Here is a 21,773-nt window from a genome sequence, read left to right on the forward strand (position 1 = left end):
AGCTAAGAGCTTCTTCTTCTTGCTAAAAGAGAAAAATGAATCACAGTGTATTAGTTAACTCCCTAAGCTACTGTTATAGAACTAACACACCGACTAACTACTAAGTTAGTTACTAACTTCTACAAATGACATATACACCCATTATTTTAAGTTAGTTTACACAATACTACCCTACTCCACTCTTACTACTCTCAGCACTTCCCCTCAAGCTGGAGGGTGTGAACACATTTAATAGACCCAACTTGGACACTAGATATTCATGCTGCTGCCTTCCAAGCCCTTTAGTCAAAATGTCTGCTTGTTGTTCTTCAGATTGTATGTACTGAGGCATTACATCTCCTTTCTGCACTTTCACCCTTATGAAATGGCAGTCTATCTCGATATGTTTGGTTCGTTCATGATAAACTGGATTCTCAGCAATTTGGATTGTTGTTTTGTTATCACATAACAACTTAACTGGGAGCTTCAACTTTATCCCCAGTTCTTCATATAATCTGATCACCCATCTTATTTCTGACATAACTGAAGCCATGCTTCTGTACTCGGCATCAGCTGAGCTCTTAGACACTGTAGTTTGCTTCTTGGACTTCCAGGATACCAAAGATTCCCCATACTTCACTAAGTATCCTGTCACTGATCTCCTGGTATTTGGACAAGAAGCCCAATCTGCATCACAATATGCCTTGATTTCTTCTGCTGGTTTGCTTGATAGTAACACTCCCAATCCAGGTTCTCTCTTGATGTATCTAACAATTCTCATGGCTGCTTCCATGTGAGATCTCTTTGGGTGCTGCAAGAATTGGCTCAAGGTTTGAACAGCAAAGCTTATATCTGGCCTAGTCATTGTAAGATACAACAACTTGCCTATTAATCTTTGATAAGCTCCTATATCATCTAGTGGTGTAACACCTTTGAGTCCAACATGATCATCATATTCTGTACTGGTCAACTTCTGATTGCTTTCTAAAGGGGTCCAGGTAGGTTTTGCTCCCCCTAAGCCTGAGTCTGAAATCAGCTGCAAAGCATACTTCCTCTGGTTCATAAGTATGCCATGTCTAGACCTTGCAAATTCTATTCCCAAGAAAAACTTCAGCTCCCCAGATCCTTTATTTTGAAGGCTTGTTGTAGTGCACTCTTAGTGTCACACACCAATTCATTATCATTCCCGGTGATAAGTAAATCATCAACATATACTAGTACAACAGCAATTTTGGATCCTACCTTCTTGATTAATAAGGAGTGATCCAGCTGGCTTTGGAGAAAACCAGACTTCACCAATGCATCTACCGGCTTCACATTCCATTGTCGAGATGCTTGCTTAAGACCATATAAGGACTTGAAAAGCTTACACACTAGGAACCTTGAGGAAGTTGCATGTAGACTTCATCATAGAGATCTCCTTGCAAGAAGGCATTATAGACATCCATTTGATGGATATGCCAGTTTTGAGCTGCTGCAATGGACAACACTATCCTCACTGTCACCATCTTCACAACTGGTGAAAAAGTGTCATGATAGTCAAGACCTTCCCTCTAGTTGTACCCCTTTGCCACTAGCCTTGCCTTGTACCTCTCAACTTCACCATTTGCCTTGTACTTGATCTTATATACCCATTTGCAACCAATAGCTCTCTTGTTTGTGGCAAAGGCACAACCTCCCAGGTTTTGTTGTCTGCAAGAGCAGTGAGCTCAGCCTTCATAGCATCTACCCACTTGGGATCTTTTCAAGCTTCATCAAAGGATGCAGGTTCAACTGTTGTAGAGAATGCTTCTAGATGGGCCTGATAATGATGTGACAGACTGCTGTAATCCAGGTAGTTGCTCAAAGGGTAAGAACATGAGCTACTGGCTTGAGCAGTCACATAGTCATGCGGCCATAATGGAGGCCCTTTATCTCTAGCTGACTTTCTCAGAGGAACTACAACTGCTTCATGACTGTGGTCAGTGACTACAACATCTTGGTCCATATTTGCATTTCCAGGCATGTCAATATCTTCACTTGCTATTGCAGGACCCATATCTTCAAGTCCACTTGGAGATGTCTCTCCTGAGTGAAGATCCTCCATAACAGCTCCTTGTCCTGCACTTTGGTTATCAAGTTGAGGATCAGTTATAGTTGTAGGGGCAGGATCAGTGATGTTTGCAGTAGGCACAGCCTGAGTGATCAAGTAGGGATCAGTTTGAAACATTGCAAGTCATGTGGTCTCCAAATCTTTGAAAGGAAAAACTGACTCCCTGAAAGTCACATTCCTGCTAACAAAAAAAATTTTGTAAGTTAAATCAAACAACAAGTATCCCTTTTGCACAGCTGAATACCCCATCAAAACACTCCTCACAGCTCTTGGTTGGAATTTGTCACCAATGACTGATGGTGTAGTATAGCAAAGACATCCTGGAACCCTCATACGTTTCATAGATGGACTTTTCTTATGAAACAATTCATAAGGAGACTTCCCTGCAAGCACTGACGTAGGCATTCTGTTTATCAAGTAGACAGCTAACAACACACATTTATCCCAAAACTTTAATGGGATGTGTCCTTGAAATCTGACTGCCCTAGCTACCTCCAGTATGTGTCTGTGTTTTCTTTCTACCACCCCATTTTGTTGGGGTGTGTATGGACAAGACCTCTGATGAACTATCCCAAACTTACTGAAAATGCTTGCACACTCAGAGTTAATGAACTCTGTTCCATTGTCTGTTCTAATCACTTTAACCTTAGTGTCAAATTGTGTTTGTACCATCAAAAGAAAATTTCTAATGACAACAATTGCATCAGACTTCAGCTTTAAAAGATAAATCCATGTTACTCTAGAATGGTCATCCACTATTGTCAAGAAGTATTTATTTCCATCATGTGTTGCAATTCGAAATGGTCCCCATACATCCATATGTAACAGTTCAAACACATTCTTTACTCTATCTCTACTAATAGGGAAAGGCAATTTTGCCTGCTTAGCCATGGGACAAACATCACAACTGCTTATTACATTTCTACATAACTCTTCACTAACATTTAACATATGTTTCATAACCTTTGGTGATGGGTGGCCCATCCTCTTGTGCCAAAGCTGCAAGGTATTTTGATCCAACTGCACACTCAAGGACTTTGGAATTAACTCTTGTCGTTTATTTGGAATTGCAGAAGTCAGCAGATAGAGCCCATTAGTTTCTCTACCAATCCCCTTCAGCTTCCTAGTGAAGAGGTCCTGTAGTACACAAAAACCAGGAAAGAATGCAGCCATACATCTTAGCTCTCTAGTTAGTTTAGACACAGACAATAGACTATACTTAAAATCTGGAATGTACAGAACATTCTTAATCTCTTGTCCTTCTCCTATCTTGCATTTACCAATATGTGAAACTGTTGCTTTAGTTCCATTAGGTAATTGCACTGTTTTTCCATCTTGAGATGCTATATTGTATAACTCAAAAAGTGAGCTAAGGTTCGAGGTCATGTGATCAGTCGCACCTGTATCTATGATCCATTCATGAATACAGCCTCCTTTGTCTACTAAGCAGACAGTGGAATGAGATATACCTGCCATGTTGGTTGTGGTCTCCTGCATCTCTTCTTTGTTGAGCAGTTTCAGAATCTGATTGAATTGCTCCTCTGTGAACATAAGCCCCATTCCATACCTGAGGAGTTCCCCTTCTCAGCATGTGTGTTTGGTACATTCCTGTTCCCCTGCATCTATGAGTCACCTTCTCCCAACACTACAGAGTTAGCTGAACCATATCCTCCTCTCCTTTTAGACTTGAAATCAGTTGGATATCCTACTATCTTATAACAATTCTCCCTAGTGTGCCCTTTCATTTTGCAAAAATCACATTGGAGATTGTAATTCTTCTTGGGTCGAAACTGACCACCAGTAGTCCTAGTAGACATTAGTGCATCAACTTCACTTCTTTCAGTTGAATCATGAGGATTGGACATAGCTCTTTGACTCTCACGTTCCATTAACATTGAGTAAGCCTTATTTACTGTAGGTACTGGAATCATCATAAGTATTTGACTACGAGCCTGTTCATATGACTCATTAAGTCCCATCAGAAATTGTAGCATCTTCAAACGTTCCATAAAAGCCACGGATTCACCAGATTTTGCACAATCACATCCCAAAGCTGGGGCCAAACTATCAAATTCTGCCCAGAGTACTCGTATCTTTGAGAAATATGAGGATATCGAGTGAGTACCTTGATTAATTTTTGCAATTTCTCTATGAATTTAGAAGATTCTCGAGCAATCTATCTTATCAAATCGCTCTTTCAAGTCCTTCCAAACTTCACTGGCGTTCGAAGAATAAACGATGCCACTGAGTAATTCCAGTGAAACACAATTCATGATCCATGACAAAACGATGCGTTGCATCGCTCCCAAAGATCTACGAGATTTGTACCAAAACTTCCCTTTTTACAGGTGCCGTCGATGAACCCTAGCTTGTTCCGACCTAGGATTGCAATTCTCATCGCTCGACTCCATACAGAATAGTTTTCCGGTCCTCGTAACTGAAGAGAAATTAACACAGCTCCCAAATTGTCAATTGATTTGAGAAAAAGTGGGTGACTGTGACTCAATTTCTCTGGTAATTCATTGTCAACAGTTGCCATGGCTGAGTTCTGTCAAAATTCACGGATGAAGAGCTAGCTAGCAGTAAAATTACTCTAGACGACCATACTTATGGCCGATTGCTCTGATACCATGTCAAATTTAGTGAAGAAGATCGATCATGGAGGATTGAGCTAAGAGCTTCTTCTTCTAGAGAAAAATGAATTACAGTGTATTAGTTAACTCCCTAAGCTACTATTATAGAACTAACACACAGACTAACTACTAAGTTAGTTACTAACTTCTACAAATAACATATATACCCATCATTTTAAGTTAGTTTACACAATACTACCCTACTCCACTCTTACTACTCTCAACAGAATGACCAGTCCGAAAACTGGCTAGACCGTGCTATTTTAACCGAACATTCTCCTAATTATCTCACGTAATTTTCTTTCTGTTATTTCGCTCTCAGTTGTTACATTATAACCAAATAGAAAGCTCGAGCAGAAGAGGGGGTTATTACACCGGCGATGGCTGAGGAGCAAAAGAAACGAACGATGGAGGCATTACAGCGAAGATTTGCTCAAGCCAAAGCTGAGCTTCAGCTACAGCAACACAAGAACAAGAAAATTTCAGTTGCTACTACTGTATTGGGAAAAAACTGAATTTAAATATTGAAGATGATGTGTCATGACACGTGGACCGGTCAAATAATCAAAGCGTGGTAATCAGTTAGAAGGCACGAGCAACAACAGATACGGGAGAGAAGATACTTAAAGACACGAGTTATTATTCAAATGAAATGAGACTCGTACCTGTTCGAGTCATTTAAAGCTCGAAGATTAGAAGGAATTGAAGACATGAATCTGATAGCGTAAAAGAGTCCAAATTCAGCATTAAATGCCAAATACGTTAGAGAATTTGTATTTAATAGGAATGATTGAGTAACGTTTCTTTTAATGTCATTTATTGCTCGTAATTGCCTCATTAAGACAAAGGCATTACACTTTCTTTTAGAATTAACTATAAAAGGAGAAGGTCTCAACATCTGGAGGACACGAAATATCATTGCGATTAGACTGAAATATATACTTATTCATTGCTTTATTGTTGTTCTCAAAGTCTCTCATTTCTTGATTATCAGTAACCCGATTTCTCTCTTAAATTCTAGCTTTAACCAAATATTCAGTTTTTTGGTTAAACAAATTGGTTCCGTTACTGGGAATCTGATAATCTATTCTTTTTAAATTACATTTTATCTGTTGTTATCATCATGTCAAACAACAACAACAACAATAACAGTGAAAATACCTTGGGAAACCATGAAAATCAAATCCATCAAAATCAAGGTGATTTACAAAACATTAACGTGGTTCCTTCTCCTCAAAATTCACCACGTCAATCTCGTGAAGGCACTCCTACTCCTGAATCTCGTGCTGTTGAACAAGAGCAATATGAATATTTTGAAGGAGCGGATGACGCTTTACAAAAAGTAATTGACGCACGGGTTAGCAAAGCTCTTCAAGCTCTAGTTAGTCGATTACCTGTTGCACCACCCACACCTACGCCAAATAACAATACATTGGAGAATCCTTGTTCTGGCCTTGTTAATTCTGGAAATGGAGGAACCCCCAGTGAATCACAGGTAGGAGAACCAGGTAATTCAAATAATTCTCATTTGTAAAATTTAGTACTAACTTTGCAGAAATAGCTTAAGGAACAAAATGAGTGCATCAAGCAAATCCCTGGAGTTCCCCCTGTAATCAAAGGAGTGGATGTGGATAAATACTCGCAACAACCTTGGAAACCAAGTGTTGCTCCCCTTCCAATCCCTAAAAAGTTCAAAATGCCTGACATCTCGAAATATGATGGCACAACAGACCCACGTGATCACGTTACTGCATTCACAACATGTGTCAAGGGCAATGATTTGACTAAGCAAGAAATTGAGTCGGTCTTGGTCAAAAAATTCGGTGAAACACTCACTAAAGGAGCCTTAACATGGTATTCTCTTTTACCCGAAAATTCTATAAACTCGTTTGCTGAGCTTGCAGATTTATTTATCAAAGCACACTCGGGAGCTCAAAAAGTTGAAAAGCGAATGGAAGATATCTTCAAAATCAAGCAAGGAGACTCGGAGTTACTTAGAGAGTTTGTAGATAGATTTCAACGGGAAAGAATGACGTTGCCACGAGTACCTGACAATTGGGCAGCCATAGCCTTTGCTAGTAATTTGAATGAGAAGAGTTCAGAAGCCACGAGGCGACTCAAAGAAAGCCTTCGAGAATTCCCAGCAACAACGTGGAATGATGTCTACAACAGATACAGTACAAAGATGAGGATTGAAGAAGACATTATTTTACGACATAAAACTGAAGAAAAGGTAAGCTCAAGGCGTGTGGAAAATGAAAAGAGATCCGGTAAAAACAGGTACGAACCATACATGGGACCTGCGGGGAAAGACTCACGATCAAGGCAAGATAATCAAAGGTACGATCACAAACCTAGGAACAGGGAATCAGGCTCCTCATCAAGGTTCGGGAATGATCGAAACACACGCGGGTCACGAGACGATGATGGAAGTCTAAAGGCAAGGTTCAGTGGTTACAACTTCAATGTAAGCACCTCTGAAATCGTGGCTGTTTTAAGGAGCATGGGAGATAAGGTACGATGGCCAAAGGAAATGCGATCAAATCCGAACAGACGAAACCCTGATCATTGTTGCGAATTTCATAACGATCATGGGCATAAAACAGCAGATTGCAGGTTTCTACAAGGTGAAGTTGATCATTTGTTAAAACAAGGGTATCTTACCGAGTTGTTCAGTGAGAAAGGTAAACAAGCATACATGAAAAACAGGCAAGAGCCACCAAAGCCCCCATCACCCAAGAGAACCGTGAATGTTATAAGTAGGGGAGAAGATATTTATGGTGTAACATATACGGCTTCCAACAAGGTTTCTAAAGTAACGATTACTCACGGGAAGAGGCCTCGACATGTACTGGAAGAGGAGAATGTTATATTCAATAATGCAGACGCCGAAGGACTCATAACTCCGCATAACGACGCACTGGTAATATCTTTACTTGTACATGATACTAACGTGAAACGAGTTTTGGTTGATCCAGGTAGTTCTGTAAATATTGTTTTAATACGGGTATTGCGCGAGATGCAAGCGGAGGATAAATTAATCCCAAAGGCGCATACTCTGTCGGGATTTGATTACTCTAGTGTTGTGACAAAAGGGGAGGCCATACTTACCACATTCACAGAAGGCGTCGTTAAAGATACCAAATTTCAAGTGGTAGATATGGAAATGGCTTACAATATGATTCTTGGGAGGCCATGGATTCATGACATGGAAGTTGTTCCTTCAACTTTACATCAAGTTATTAAATTCCCATCTCCATGGGGAATATGCCAAATCAGAGGCGATCAACAAGCATCTAGAAGCATCAATTCCGTTGCAGATTCAACTGTTAAAGGTGAAGACAAATAGCAATTACAGAATTTAGGTGAGGGTAACATGGAAACAACCTCACCTGAGCAAAAGCAAACAGATCTGGATTCAAGGCCTGATACCATTCAAGAACCGGAGGAGAATGAGAACATCAAAACAACGATAGAAGAGCTAGAGGCCGTGGTGTTATTTATACATTAGCCCGAGAGAAAAGTGTACATAGGCGCTAATCTTAGCCCGGAGGTAAAACGTAAATTGATTGAATTTTTAAAAGCTAACGCGGACTGTTTTGCTTGGTCCCATTCTGACATGACAGGGATACCACCGGAAGTCATGACTCATAAGTTGAATGAAGATCCATCATATCCTCCCGTCAAGCAAAAGAAAAGAAAGCAAGGAACTTTCAAAAATAAGGTGATTCAAGAGGAAGTTCAAAAGTTACTAAAAATTGGTTCAATTCGTGAGGTAAAATATCCTAACTGGTTAGCTAATACTGTTGTGGTTCCTAAGAAGAACGGTAAGTGGCGAGTCTGTGTAGATTACACAGACCTTAATAAAGCCTGTCCAAAAGATTCCTTTCCTTTACCGCACATAGACCAGTTAATTGATGCTACTGCAGGACATGAGCTATTAAGTTTTTAGATGCATATTCAGGCTATAATCAAATCAAGATGGATCCAGGTGATGAAGAAAAAACTTCTTTTATAACAGACAGGGGGACTTACTGTTACAAGGTAATGCCTTTCAGTCTTAAGGTAATGCCTTTCGGTCTTAAGAATGCAGGTGCAGCGTATCAAAGGTTGGTCACCCAAATGTTTCAAGAACATTTAGGTAAAACCATGGAAGTATATATAGATGATATGCTAGTTAAAACTCAACATTCAGAAGATCATATATCGCACCTATCTGATACGTTTAAAATTTTACGAAAATATAATATGAAGTTGAATCCAGAAAAATGTGCATTTGGAGCATCAGGAAAATTTTTAGGTTTTCTTGTTTCTAACCGTGGAATTGAAGTGAATCCTGCACAGATTAAGTCCATTGAAGAAATTCCAGATGTACTTACGAGTAAAAAAGAAGTTCAAAGACTAACTGGGAGAATTACAGCTCTGGGGAGATTCATTTCCAAGTCTTCAGAAAAATGCTTCAAATTTTTCTCAGCTTTAAAGAAACAGGATCATTTTGAATGGAACGAAGATTGTCAGCAAGCACTTAAGAATCTGAAAGTATATTTGTCAAATCCACCGTTGTTGGCGAAACCAAAGGTAGGAGAGAAGTTACTCATCTATCTTGCCATGTCAGAAGTTGCGGTAAGTGCTGTTTTAGTTCGGGAGGATCAAGGTAAGCAATCTCCTATCTATTATGTAAGCAAGTCTTTGCTAGATGCAGAAACACGGTACCCGCTACTAGAAAAATTAGCGCTTGCTTTGATTATGGCATCTAGAAAATTAACACCTTACTTTCAATGTCATCCCATTGCTGTGGTTACTGCTTTTCCATTACGAAATATTTTGCATAAACATTAATTATCAGGTAGATTAGCGAAATGGGCTATATAATTAAGTGAGTACGACATCACTTATCAACCTAGGACTGCTATAAAATCTCAGGTATTAGCTGATTCGTAGCTGATTTCCGTCAGGGGATGCAATTAGAAGCTGAAAAAGAATTACAAGTTTTTAATGGTGCAAACCCGGGGACTTGGATTTTATTCACTGACGGTTCATCTAACGTAAAAGGCGTAGGTTTAGGGATAGTTCTCGTACCAACCACGGGTGAAACTATTAGACAAGCTATAAAGTGTCATTCGATAACTAACAATGAAGCAGAGTATGAAGCTGTCATTGCAGGTTTAGAACTGGCACGAGAACTTGGCATATCACAGATTATAATCAAGAGCGATTCTCAACTTGTGGTTAATCAAATACTGGGGACTTATACAGCCAGGGAAACTCGAATGCAAGAATATCTTGAAAAGGTACGGGAGCTAATAAAACAATTCCAAACTTGGAAAGTAATGCAGATCCCAAGAGACGAGAATGCAGAAGCAGATGCTTTGTCTAACCTCGCGTCTGCAGCAGACGTAGCAAATGATGCAAATGCTTCAGTCATACATCTATTTCATTCCGTCCTCGAACCTGATAAGAATGAGGTAAATTTTAATCATTTTACATGGGATTGGAGAAAGAAATTGTTTGCTTTTTTACAGCATGGAACCGTGCCTATTGACAAAACAAAGGCTCATGCACTTCGCAAGAAAGCTGCTCGTTATTGTTTGCATCAAGGGAATCTTTATCGAAAGATGTTCGGTGGACCATTAGCAAGGTGTCTCGGACCTACTCAAACAGAATATGTGATGAGGGAAATACATGAAGGACATTGCGGAAGTCACGCTGGTGGGAGGTCGCTAGTAAAAACATTGATTCGAGCAGGATATTATTGGCCCAAGATGGAAGAAGAAGCTAACGATTTCGTGTCTAAATGTGATAAATGTCAAAGATACGGCAATAATATGCATAGACCAGCTGAGTTACTCCACCCTGTCATAGCTCCGTGGCCCTTTATGAAATGGGGAATGGATATTGTAGGTCCATTGCCACAAGCAAAAGGTCTGGTAAAGTTCCTACTTGTGCTTACAGATTACTTCACTAAATGGGTAGAAGCAGGAGCATTTAAATAGGTGCGGGAGAAAGAAGTTAAAGACTTCATTTGGAGAAACATAATATGCCGTTTTGGGGTACCAAAGGAAATCGTGTGTGATAATGGACCACAATTCATAGGAGCCCAAATCATAGAATTTCTACAAAGTTAGCAGATTAAAAGGATAACATCTACACCATATCACCCAGTGGGGAATGGACAAGCGGAATCCACGAATAAGGTTATCATCAACAACTTGAAGAAAAGGTTGCAGGATTCGAAAGGTAATTGGCCTGAGGTATTACCCGGAGTATTATGGGCTTATCGTACAACGACAAAAATAAGCACGGGAGAAACACCATTTTTAATGGTTTATGGTGCGGAGGCTTTGATTCCAGTAGAAATAGGAGAACCAAGCACACGGTACGTTCAAGCAACGGAGGAATCAAATGATGAAGAGATGCGGGTGAATCTCGATTTGTTAGAAGGAAGAAGAGAAGTTGCACTAATAAGAATGGCGGCACAAAAGCAAGTAATTGAACGATATTATAACAGGAAAGCACGACTCAGATTCTTTAAAATTGGGGACTTCGTGCTTAAAAAGGTGTTCCAATCTACAAAGGCTGTTAATTCAGGAAAGCTGAGTCCAACATGGGAAGGACCTTACAGAGTTCGAGATATTGCAGGAAAAGGAGCATACGAGTTGGAAACAATGGACGGGAAGGTGCTTCCTTCACATTGGAATGCAGTTCATCTAAAAAGATACTACTTTTGAAAAAAGTATCCACGGTCAGGTATCTCTATGTTAAAATTCATTTTTTAATCATTAATAATTTTACTAACGATTTTAGATGCTAGGCAAAAACCCTAACTCGTGCCAAATGATGAGTCACGACCTGTACGGCAAAATGGAATATTCTTAAATTCCCAGCCCAGGGTTACAATTAATCTGATGGAAATACACACGGGTTAGGCAGTCTTCATCTCTAATCGCACCTCCGAGTCCCGCAAATTTTTCTGTTTCAGGAAAAAGGACCAAGCTAAGAGGAAAAACAAGTGCTCGAGGCTTCATACTTCACCGCTCAAACACTTGGGGGACTGTATAATGAACACAGAACAGATACGTGCGGAAAATAGATACGTAAATCAAGAGACAAGTGTCGAGCAGAGGTTATGGAATCCCAGCATAAGCATACATCATAGTATTCTTTTTCCAGTGAGAACAAACAGAGTCACCCTCATAAAACTCATGAGAACANATTTTCAAAGTTTAAAAATGCTAAACTATTCTATAAGTCCTAAATAGATAAGAAAAAGGCAAGAATAGAACATATTGAAGTACTAATAAACTTCTTGATATAGTTAAAAAGACTAAGTAAAACTTAGTACACTAAAAAAAAGTTATACAGTACCCATTATGATAACTGGGACTTTTCCAAAAAATCCCTTAAAAACTGACCAAGGGATAAACCCACCAATTAACAAAGCAAATAAAAATAAAGTTTGAAAACATAAACTGGTCACTGAGGGGCTGCAACATCAGAAGTTGTGATATCAGCTTCACTTTCAGGAACGGTAACTTCTGAAGAAACAGCAACAGGAGTGGTTTCAGCTGGGATTGAAGTGTTAGATTCATCGAGGGGAGCAAGAGTCGCGGAAGCTTCAGCTTCCTCAGACTGAATCATAGAAGTTTCACCCTCGGGAGCTGGAATTGCAGCATTTTCAACTTCAACTGCCACAGCAGCGGCTTCTTCATTTAAAGATTCTTCAGCCACGGGAGCTTCATCTGCTGGAAAAGGAAAGTCAAGTGGTTGTTGGGTCATCTCAATGGTTTTCAAAACCTTGGTCAATTCCGATTCTAAATCAAAGTTTTCTTGACTGGCCTCAGTTAAAGCATCACGACGAGAGTTTAGAAAAGCCCAACTCACCTCTATGTTAAATTTCTCCTCAAGAAGTTCATAATCCCTTTCCCACATAGCAAGATCATTCTTTAACACTTGATTTTCAGCTAAAGTGGAATCAAGGGTAGCTTCAAGGGAGGCATGAGAACTCTCTAAGGCATGAACCTTCTCAGAGGAGATTTTCAAATCAGCTTGAGCTTGAGTCAAGTTTTGTACTAACTCTCCTGCATACTCTTCTTTCTTGTTCAAGAGTGCCTTAAGTTCTCTGATTTCTTCACTTGACTTTGATAACTGCTCTGAAAAGGAACACTCAAGGCGCTCCTTATCCTTCTCAGCTTTACTAAAAGAAGCCTTTGGCTCCCGCTAATTTGGAAGTCAGAGTCCATTTTTGCTGCTCCAGGTTACGGTTGCTTTCTTGCAATTCTTTTATCGTTTCTTGAGCATTTTTAAACTGTTCCTTCCAATTAGTTGCTTCCAGTTGGGCTTCCTTAGCTACCCTCTCAGCCTCGAGAATAGTCTTATCAGACTCACGGGCCTTCTTTTCTAAAAGGGAAATTCTTCCCATCAATTCCGTGCCAATAAGGTTGGCCTACAAAGACAACTCATGAAAATAAGAATCTAGAGATAAAAAAAACTTATTAGAAAGTAAAGGAAGAATACCTTCAACGTAGAATGAACTATGTCATTCATCAAAGTTAAGCAACTGTGACTATCCATCTTCTTCATCTCAATATCTCCAATTAAAGGCTCAAGCCAGACATCTGCTCCACCAGACTTCCTTAAAAGACTGTTATTAGCAAGAACCTCGAGTGTTACACTCCTCATAGCCAAACTTCTGCTACTGGAACCCTCCTCTGCATGCTGAACAGAGGAAGGGGGAGCTATAGAAGGAGGAATGGTAGAAGAGGTGAAAATAACAGGAGTCGAAGGAGTCGAAGCAGGTAAGGGAGCAGAAATTGGCAAAGAAGCAGGAACAAATAAAATGGGCAAAGAAGCACTTGAAACCAAAGAAGGAATAGAAGGAATAGGAATAGAGGAGGAAAGAGGAACTTCATCTAAAACCGAATCTAGTTCACCACTTTCGAAACCGTCAACGAAGAGACGTTGAGTGGATTCAATGGTGTCCCTTGGAATGGTTTCATCATCGGAAACAATATTAACAGGAGAGGAGGCACGGGCAGGAGAAATTTCAGCTTCATCTTCGGAAATGATGCGTCTCCTGGCTCTAGGTCTAACTATCAAAGAGGTGTCTTCATCTTCATCATCCTCAGAATCCTCTTCAACAACTTTCCTCTTTGACAGCGTAGCTTGTGCTCTCTCCAAAGAAAGAGGAGTACCAAAAGAGGCTCGAAGGGCAATAGCTACTTCAGCTGACATTCCTCGAATAGCAAATCCTGACAAAAAGAAGGATAAAAAGTTAAAAGAGGGGAAAGAATTTAACATACGGGAAATAATAAGGGACGCATACCGTGAGTTTTTACTTTCCAACCATGTTTGTTGGAAATAGATTTCCAGGTTCGGGCCTCCATAGGCACGGCCTTCAAAATAGCATCTATCCAACCACGGAAATTAGGAACGGGTTCCACATCTCCCATGGTTGCTACAAAAAAGCAAAAAAGAATGAAATTAGAAAAGGAGTTGAAATTAAAAAAAGAAACAGATATGGTAAGGAAGAAATACTTACGTGCAAGGTTCCATTTTTCAGGAAAAGGAATATTTGATTCACCCACCAAACCAACCGTGGGTACCGCAACGTAACGGGTGTACCAGCCTCGATCTTTATCATCTTCAGGGCTTACCAAAACCCTTTTACTTCTTGCAGTTAGGGTAAAAACACCATTGCGGAACAGCTTGGGGTGGTAAAGATGAATTAGAAGAGAAAAGGTAAAATCAACATCATCCTTTACCGATACATACCTTAAACAAGCTACTGCTCTCCATACGAGAGGGCCAACTTGAGCCAAACAAATTTTGAAAAAACGATAGAAATCGAGTATGACTGAGTCGATAGCAGGAATAAATCCCAAAGTAAAGGGATAAGTATAAACAGAGGAAAAACCAATCCTATAAGAAGATATTCTCTGGTTTGGGTTAGGAATAACTATATGAAGGTCATCTCTCCAACGACAATCTTTTCGAACAGTGGAAATCAAGGGTTCAGTAATTAAAGAAGGATAGGTGTCAGCTCTCTCTCTCTTTAAGATTTTTCAATAATTTGTGTTATTTTAAAATTATTAGACGTATTTATGCTTCATGTTGTACTTTGTTATTAATTTATTATGCATGCCAATTTAGTTTTACTATTGTTTTGTTATTTTACTTTTTCGTCAAGCACTTTAATAATTAGATTTCTATATTATATATACTACATATATTTATATAGCCATGCATAAGAGCAATTTATATATATACATACATATATGGTTTACAAGAAATTGCCTTAAATAAAAAAAATTTTAAAAAAAAGCCCGGAAATAAAAAAGCCTGTTAGGCCCGCTAAGCCCACGAGCCCGGCCCATTTAGCCCAGGACCATATGGGCTTAGGCCCGTCACGGGCTGGTCCCACCCGTTGAGCCCACGAAGCCCGGGATCGTGAAGCCCGGGACCGCTAAGCCCAGACCCGCTTAGCCCGGCCTGTTTAGCCCATTTAGGCCCGGGCCCGGCCCACCATACAGCCTTATCTAGAAATAGTGCCAGAGCTAGAAGAAGGAGTGATGGAACCAGAGGTACTACCACGAATGGATCCTAGGCCACGAAGCCTACCTCCTCTACCTCTTTTGTGTCTCACAGGGGCATTGGGGAAACTGTCAAGAATTGGGACTCTCCTAGGGTTGGGATTCGAAGATGACATGGTAGAAAGATGTGAACAGAGAAACATGTGAACAGAGGAAGAAGTGAATAGGAGTAAATAGTGAAATATTTGGTAAAAATTTGTGAAAGAAGGGTTAAGTTTATATATAAAAGCAACCGTCAAAGACTAAGAAGTGTAATGATAGAAAGCCTATAATAAAGGCAACTATCACTTCGTGAATACTGGAGTTGAAGAAGCCTTGAAAAAAGGCTGCAGAATTGCAGAGCTAATGAGAAGGTGACACGTATGCAATGCATTAAATAGAAAAGACAACTGAAGCGTTAGTACTGTCATAGCATTGATTATGGCAAAAATTCCCTTTTTAATGAAGATCCACTTCCCAAATATTTAATTGATAAATAAATGGAAAGTGGGGGGACTATCTGTATTGGGAAAAAACTGAATTTAAATATTGAAGATGACGTGTCATGACACGTGGACCGGTCAAATAGTCAAAGCGTGGTAATCAGTTAGAAGGCACGAGCAACAACAGATTCGGGAGAGAAGATACTTAAAAGCACGAGTTATTATTCAAATGAAATTAGACTCGTACCTGTTCGAGTCATTTAAAGCTCGAAGATCAGAAGGAATTGAAGACATGAATCTGATAGCGTAAAAGAGTCCAAATTCAGCATTAAATGCCAAATACGTTAGAGAATTTGTATTTAATAGGAATGATTAAGTAACGTTTCTTTTAATGTCATTTATTGCTCGTAATTGTCTCATTAAGACAAAGGCATTACGCTTTCTTTTAGAATTAACTATAAAAGGAGAAGGTCTCAACATCTGGAGGACACGAAATATCATTGCGATTATACTGAAATATATACTTATTCATTGCTTTATTGTTGTTCTCAAAGTCTCTCATTTCTTGATTATCAGTAACCCCATTTCTCTCCTAAATTCTAGCTTTAACCAAATATTCAGTTTTTTGGTTAAACAACCGCAACAACAACAATTGCTGTCGATGAAAACAACATTGGACTTACTTCTTCAAAGGCAAAGACAACTTCTATATCATCCCAAAAAAGTTTCATCTTTTTTTACCTTTCCCTCTTTGTTTCACTGTTTTTTTTAAATATATTCCTCCTCTATATTCGTGCTGTCTATATAGTCGCAATATTTTTTTTATGCTTGTCTATCAAATTACTGCAAATTATCGAGACTTTGAAGTTCAACGAGGGAGTCAGAATTTCAACTGTATTCTGGGTTACTAATAACTGGATTCTTAATTTAATATTTTTATATAATACAAATATACTATTTGAGCAACAGCTAACCCGTATGTTTGAACCAGGTATACTGTGCGGACTTAGTGGAATTATGTTCAATTCTTTGTTAATCTTCTGTTGTTTGTCAAACAAATTTCAAGTTGAATTTCAGCAGCTAATCTGTTTAGGTTCAATGGAGGGGAGTGATGTTGGGTTGTCGGCTTTAGCTTTAACTTTATCTGTGATGATGCGTGTTTATTTGGGATAACCTAGAACCTATGTTGCGTGGACTCTCCAAAAATACGCTACTTTTGGACGATCCCACACGCACCTGGCAATATATTTGGAGAGTCCGAGCAACATAGCCAAGAACCGGTCTTCTTAGTTAAATACTAGTCCTTAGGCTGTTCCAATTTATTGTGGCACTATTGCCATTTGATGAGTCAATCCATTTTCGATTTTACTACAAAAATTTTAAAGAATTCTTAAATTAGTGGTATATATAGTTTATTTAGATGTGGTATGTGTAGAATTAATTTAGTATTAAGTGCATCTCGGATGTCATGCTGAAAATTTGATGCGTGGACTCTTGTATTTCAAACTCCAACATGCATTTGGGACAGAGGTTGCATTATATCATCTAAGCTTGGAGGAAGCAAAACAGAGCAGGAAGAGTCTGATCTTGGTGTTTTGCCTAATGCCTTTAGAATTGAGATGTATTCAAAGTTGAGAAAACTCCGAAAGTTGAGACAAACTACTCTTTTTTATATATATAATTTTGGTATCTAGACCGGCTTGCGCTCATCTCGACTATTCCACCAGGTACATGCTACCTCCCACCGATAAGTATCCGGTAACTCTGTTTTGAAGAAATTACTGAGTATTTTTAATTTCTTTTGGGATTTGAATTGTTGTATTCAAGATTTGCATCCAATTCATTGGCTACTGACACCCTTTGTTGCAAGTCTAGACGAACTAACTGAGGACAAGAACTTATTTTGCATGTCCAATGTTGTGTTTGGGTAAATGGAATTTTGTAGGATGAACTTTGATTACTAAAGAAAATGATTCCCTCATATATACAACAAACTCAATGTAAACCCACAAGTGGGGTCTGAGAAGATTAGTGTGTACGCAGACCTTACCCCTACCTTTAAGAAGACATAGAGACTCTTTCCGGTAGACTCTCTAGATGGATAAAATGAAGGAAGGAGAAGAAAGAGGAAGAATAATGAGGGTTTCCAGGAAGTTTTGGTTGCAACAGTGAGAATATTGGATTTAAATTTGATTTAAATCCTCTAGAGCCTTCATCTGGTCAACAAATCGTATCATTCGTCATGGTGTATCACTTAGTAATCATGGTGTTAGTCCGTTTTGCTCTTCACTTATTCAGGACCAACCTAGTGCACATGCTCCCAGGTGTTCCTCTCTGCCTATTAGTTTTCTTCAATAGTGGAATCCAACAACAGAACAACTTGCTAAACCATGATGTCCCGTTATTTAAAAAGAAGGAAACATACTTGCAATTACTATGTGTAGTTCTTTCTCATTGATTGGAATTGTGTTTTTGAATTCTATACGTGATTGGAACTGGTATATCAAAAGAAAGCAGCTGTAATTGCATTATAATTCACTGTGTACAAATTATTTTATGTCCGGAAGTTATTGTGTAATTTTTTAAACTTATAAAAAAAAGTTAATTGTGTTGTTTAATATTTTCTTTGGAAGCCAAACTAAATGAGGGAATTTTGATCTGTTAAATTTTCTGTCTCTTTATTCTACTTGAATTATCCGTAACTGACTTTTGGCATCCAAAAACAGCGTAACAGCTGGCGTTTTCCAGGAATATAAGTTAAATTAACTTTTGGCATCCAAAAACAGTGTAATAGTTGGCACTCTACTTGATTTCCTCTTGTATCTCATCCAAACATTTTCCGGGCTTATTTGTAGGCTATTTATCTTTTTCTGGCCATACATCTGCTCAAGGTACAACCTTTCTTCTGTATGCTTCTCTTGCATTGTTGACTGTAGAAAGGTTTATATGAGACCAATCTAGGATGCTAAAATTTCATCCTGCAACATAGATGTCGAACTGAATAATCCAGCATACCTTCAGCTCTCTCATTCAGTAGACGAGAATCTTTTGAAAATTACTACTGAGGTAAGAATACACGTGAACAAAATAATGTTTCAAGAATGCGCATGATTAGTTAATAGCTTCTTTATTACCGATCCCCTTTGTTGCAGATTTCTGGTAAAATCATGACTGTTAATGATATTTTGCATGATCTTCTCCAACACGGTGATTCAGCCCAGAAATATATGCAAGGGTCAAAAAATGTGAAAGTTGATAACTGGATTCTTCTTGATAATGTTGTACAAAAAAGCAGCATTGCTTCTGGAGCTCGTATTCGGGCTTCGCAGAGACAGTCAAAGAGATCTAAAAGACATATGTCCATGAAGCAACATAAGAAGTTTGGATCATTTGATTTGCCTCAAGAGTTCCACAAGTGAGTTGCGCTTTTTGTTTCCTGAATAAATTAGTTTTACCTTGCCTTTTAAAAACTTTCTGTCCTCGACGAGGAATTATGTGTAAATCCAACTTGCTACAGTATAATGTGTGTATTTTTTTCTTCTGTTTGACTAGATTAGTCTCACTATGTTGAAAGTTGAATGTTGAAGCCTCATGGTGGTTTGTAAATTTAAGTTTGGTTTGATTATGTATTTATTTATTTTAATATAGTGAAAAATTCGGTGTAAATAAAACTTAGTAACATGACCTTTTCGTGTGATGATTCTTGATTAAGAGATTAACTGATACACTGAATCTCATGTTGCATATGATATATGTCCTCTGTCTGCTGTGGTAATTATCTGCAGTTATCCTCGCGAGGAAATACGCTGCTAATACCTATCCCTAGTGTTGCTTGCAGTAGATATTGCTTATCTAGAAAGTTAAAGGCCTAAATGGATATCTTACACCCGTGTGGTTCCATTGCATAAAATCCAACTTCCAAATGATCAAATTCAGCTGTCTACTTATTTGACTTTTTAGCTATGTTGCTCATCTAGGATTCTAGGGACAAACCTAGTTGTTGGATGCTTCACCTTGTTCAGCATTGAAAGATTATACTTTTCTGGGGCTTGTGTATGGTGGGGTCACATAGAGCCAAATATTTCTAGATACTCATAGTTGATGATACCTCATGGATTTTATACCCTTTCAACTTTTATATGCATCCAGTGTTGGCTTGGCCTTCATTGTTCTTACATTTACTAGTTAAGTTCCATGCTTTAATTTGTTCTTTTATAGGTTAGGTGTTCTTTTTTCCCCTTTTGCTGTTCTTTTTGCCTTTTATTTCTCTATTGATTTGAGCAGCAAAATTATGTATTCAGTTTCTGGTGTTGCCCAGATCATCTCTTGTTCTGAGGACTCTTTTGTGGCTTTTTCTGCAGCTATAACATCTTCAAGCCAATGCACGATAAGTGGAAAGACTATGTAACAAAACTCCTGAAGAATATTGGGTTGGCTTTTTGTTTTCTTGCTTCTTTTTCAAGGATTAGTTTTTCGGAAAAGATGTTTTTCCTCTAGTGATCCAGCTAAACAATTGACTTGTATGTCTCTCTCATCTCAGTATTGGCCTTGCAGGAAAAATCAGTTATCACAATGTCTCCTTAATGCAGACTTACATGGTGCACTAATTCTAGGTAAAACTAAGCAATCTCGTCTTTAACTCTTTTAGGTAGACCCTTCAAAACTATTTTAAGGAATGCGGTGTTATTATCGCTGAATCTGTCCTGTCATTAATGTTTTACGAGGACTTGAGCATTCTTGTGATGAGCTAAATAACAATAAGAGGTTATCTTTATATAAAGCCATTGAATTCACTGTGTTTAACTCTTGCACACTGGCACATGCACACAGAGAATATAACAACTTCGTTTCTGAAACATTATGGTATTTATTTCCTGCAGTTGTTCAGTGCAAAATAGCTGGCTTAAGTGGTGTACGTGGTATCATGATTCGTGAGACCATAGAAACATTTGGAATAATCACAGAAGACAACAAATTCCAAGGTTTATATCCTGTTCAATTTTGCGTTTCGTTGGTAACTAGCTATATGAACTTATGAAGTAGCAAATATGTCTTTTGTAGTCCACTTTCAGTAGCCCTAATAATACTGGAATAGAATAAATTATGACGCTTGCTGCTTCTGTCTTCTCTTTTCTTTAATTTTCTTTTCCTGTCTTGGTTGCGTAATTTTTGCTGGGGCCGCTCGCCTTGATAAGCAATGAATTAAACACCAAGTGCCGCAGTTTTCTCAAGTTCTGGTAGTTTTCGTCTCTACTTGTGCCATTCGCATTTTAGCTTTATTAGATTGTATGTCAATTTTGAATCCACAGGAAAATTGGCACCTTAGCAGATTTGCTCTTGTTCTAAAAGAAACATTTTAGGAATAGTTACCCTTCCTGACTCGCTTTCTGGAAATCTTACCTCAGCTCAGGTTCATTTGATAAATACTCTTATTGAAATGGATTTGATAAATTCTCTTGTCCAACCTTATCCTTATTTCAGCTATTCTTAGTTTTTCGGCTTCTCATTTAGCTGTGAGTTGCCACGCGTCAAGTTATGCTGTCATTGCAACCTGAAACTTTTACTTGATACACCTTTGTTGGTAAATTCTGTATATCCTTCAAAATATTGTTTAGATTAGCTGGTTCTTATTATGTTATAGACAGTTCCAGTGGCTCGCTGACTAAGTCTGTAGTTCCAGAACTTGTTCTCACTTCCTGAAGACTGTCTACCATAAATCAATATGGAGCAGTGACCTTTAATTCATCAGTTACTGAATGAATGAGACATTTTCAGAGGCTTGCTAATTAAGTCTCTAGTTCCAAAACTCGGATTCTCACATCCTGAAGAGTATCTCTGATATAAATCAAAATAGAGCGGCGGCCTTTACTTCATCAGTTACTGTTTTGAATGAATGAGCAATGTCTTAGAAGTAAGCTGTACTGGAATATAGGCATGGATCATAATTCTAGCTAACTTCAACCTTGTATGTGAAAATCCTGATTTCTTTGCATGTTTGCATAACCTATCATGTATATAGATTTTTTATTTGCGCCAAATCTTCTCAGTTTTAGGATTT

At 38.6% G+C, this 21,773-nt stretch overlaps 1 protein-coding gene across 1 annotated transcript in view; it reads left to right on the top strand.

Annotated features, from left to right (window-relative positions):
• The window catches only part of LOC109210889 (ribonuclease P protein subunit p29), a 6,268-nt gene continuing 1,906 nt past the window's right edge, over positions 17,412-21,773 (top strand). Inside the window, exons 1-7 of the mRNA XM_019374396.1 lie at positions 17,412-17,442; positions 18,571-18,606; positions 18,705-18,781; positions 18,868-19,130; positions 20,077-20,145; positions 20,270-20,328; positions 20,596-20,697. Coding sequence (XP_019229941.1) covers positions 18,883-19,130; positions 20,077-20,145; positions 20,270-20,328; positions 20,596-20,697 — 478 coding nt within the window. The 5' untranslated portion in view covers positions 17,412-17,442; positions 18,571-18,606; positions 18,705-18,781; positions 18,868-18,882. The remainder of the gene's footprint in view (positions 17,443-18,570; positions 18,607-18,704; positions 18,782-18,867; positions 19,131-20,076; positions 20,146-20,269; positions 20,329-20,595; positions 20,698-21,773) is intronic.

The sequence above is a fragment of the Nicotiana attenuata genome, chromosome 1, assembly GCF_001879085.1.
Source record: "Nicotiana attenuata strain UT chromosome 1, NIATTr2, whole genome shotgun sequence".
Classification (NCBI taxonomy): Eukaryota; Viridiplantae; Streptophyta; class Magnoliopsida; order Solanales; family Solanaceae; genus Nicotiana; species Nicotiana attenuata.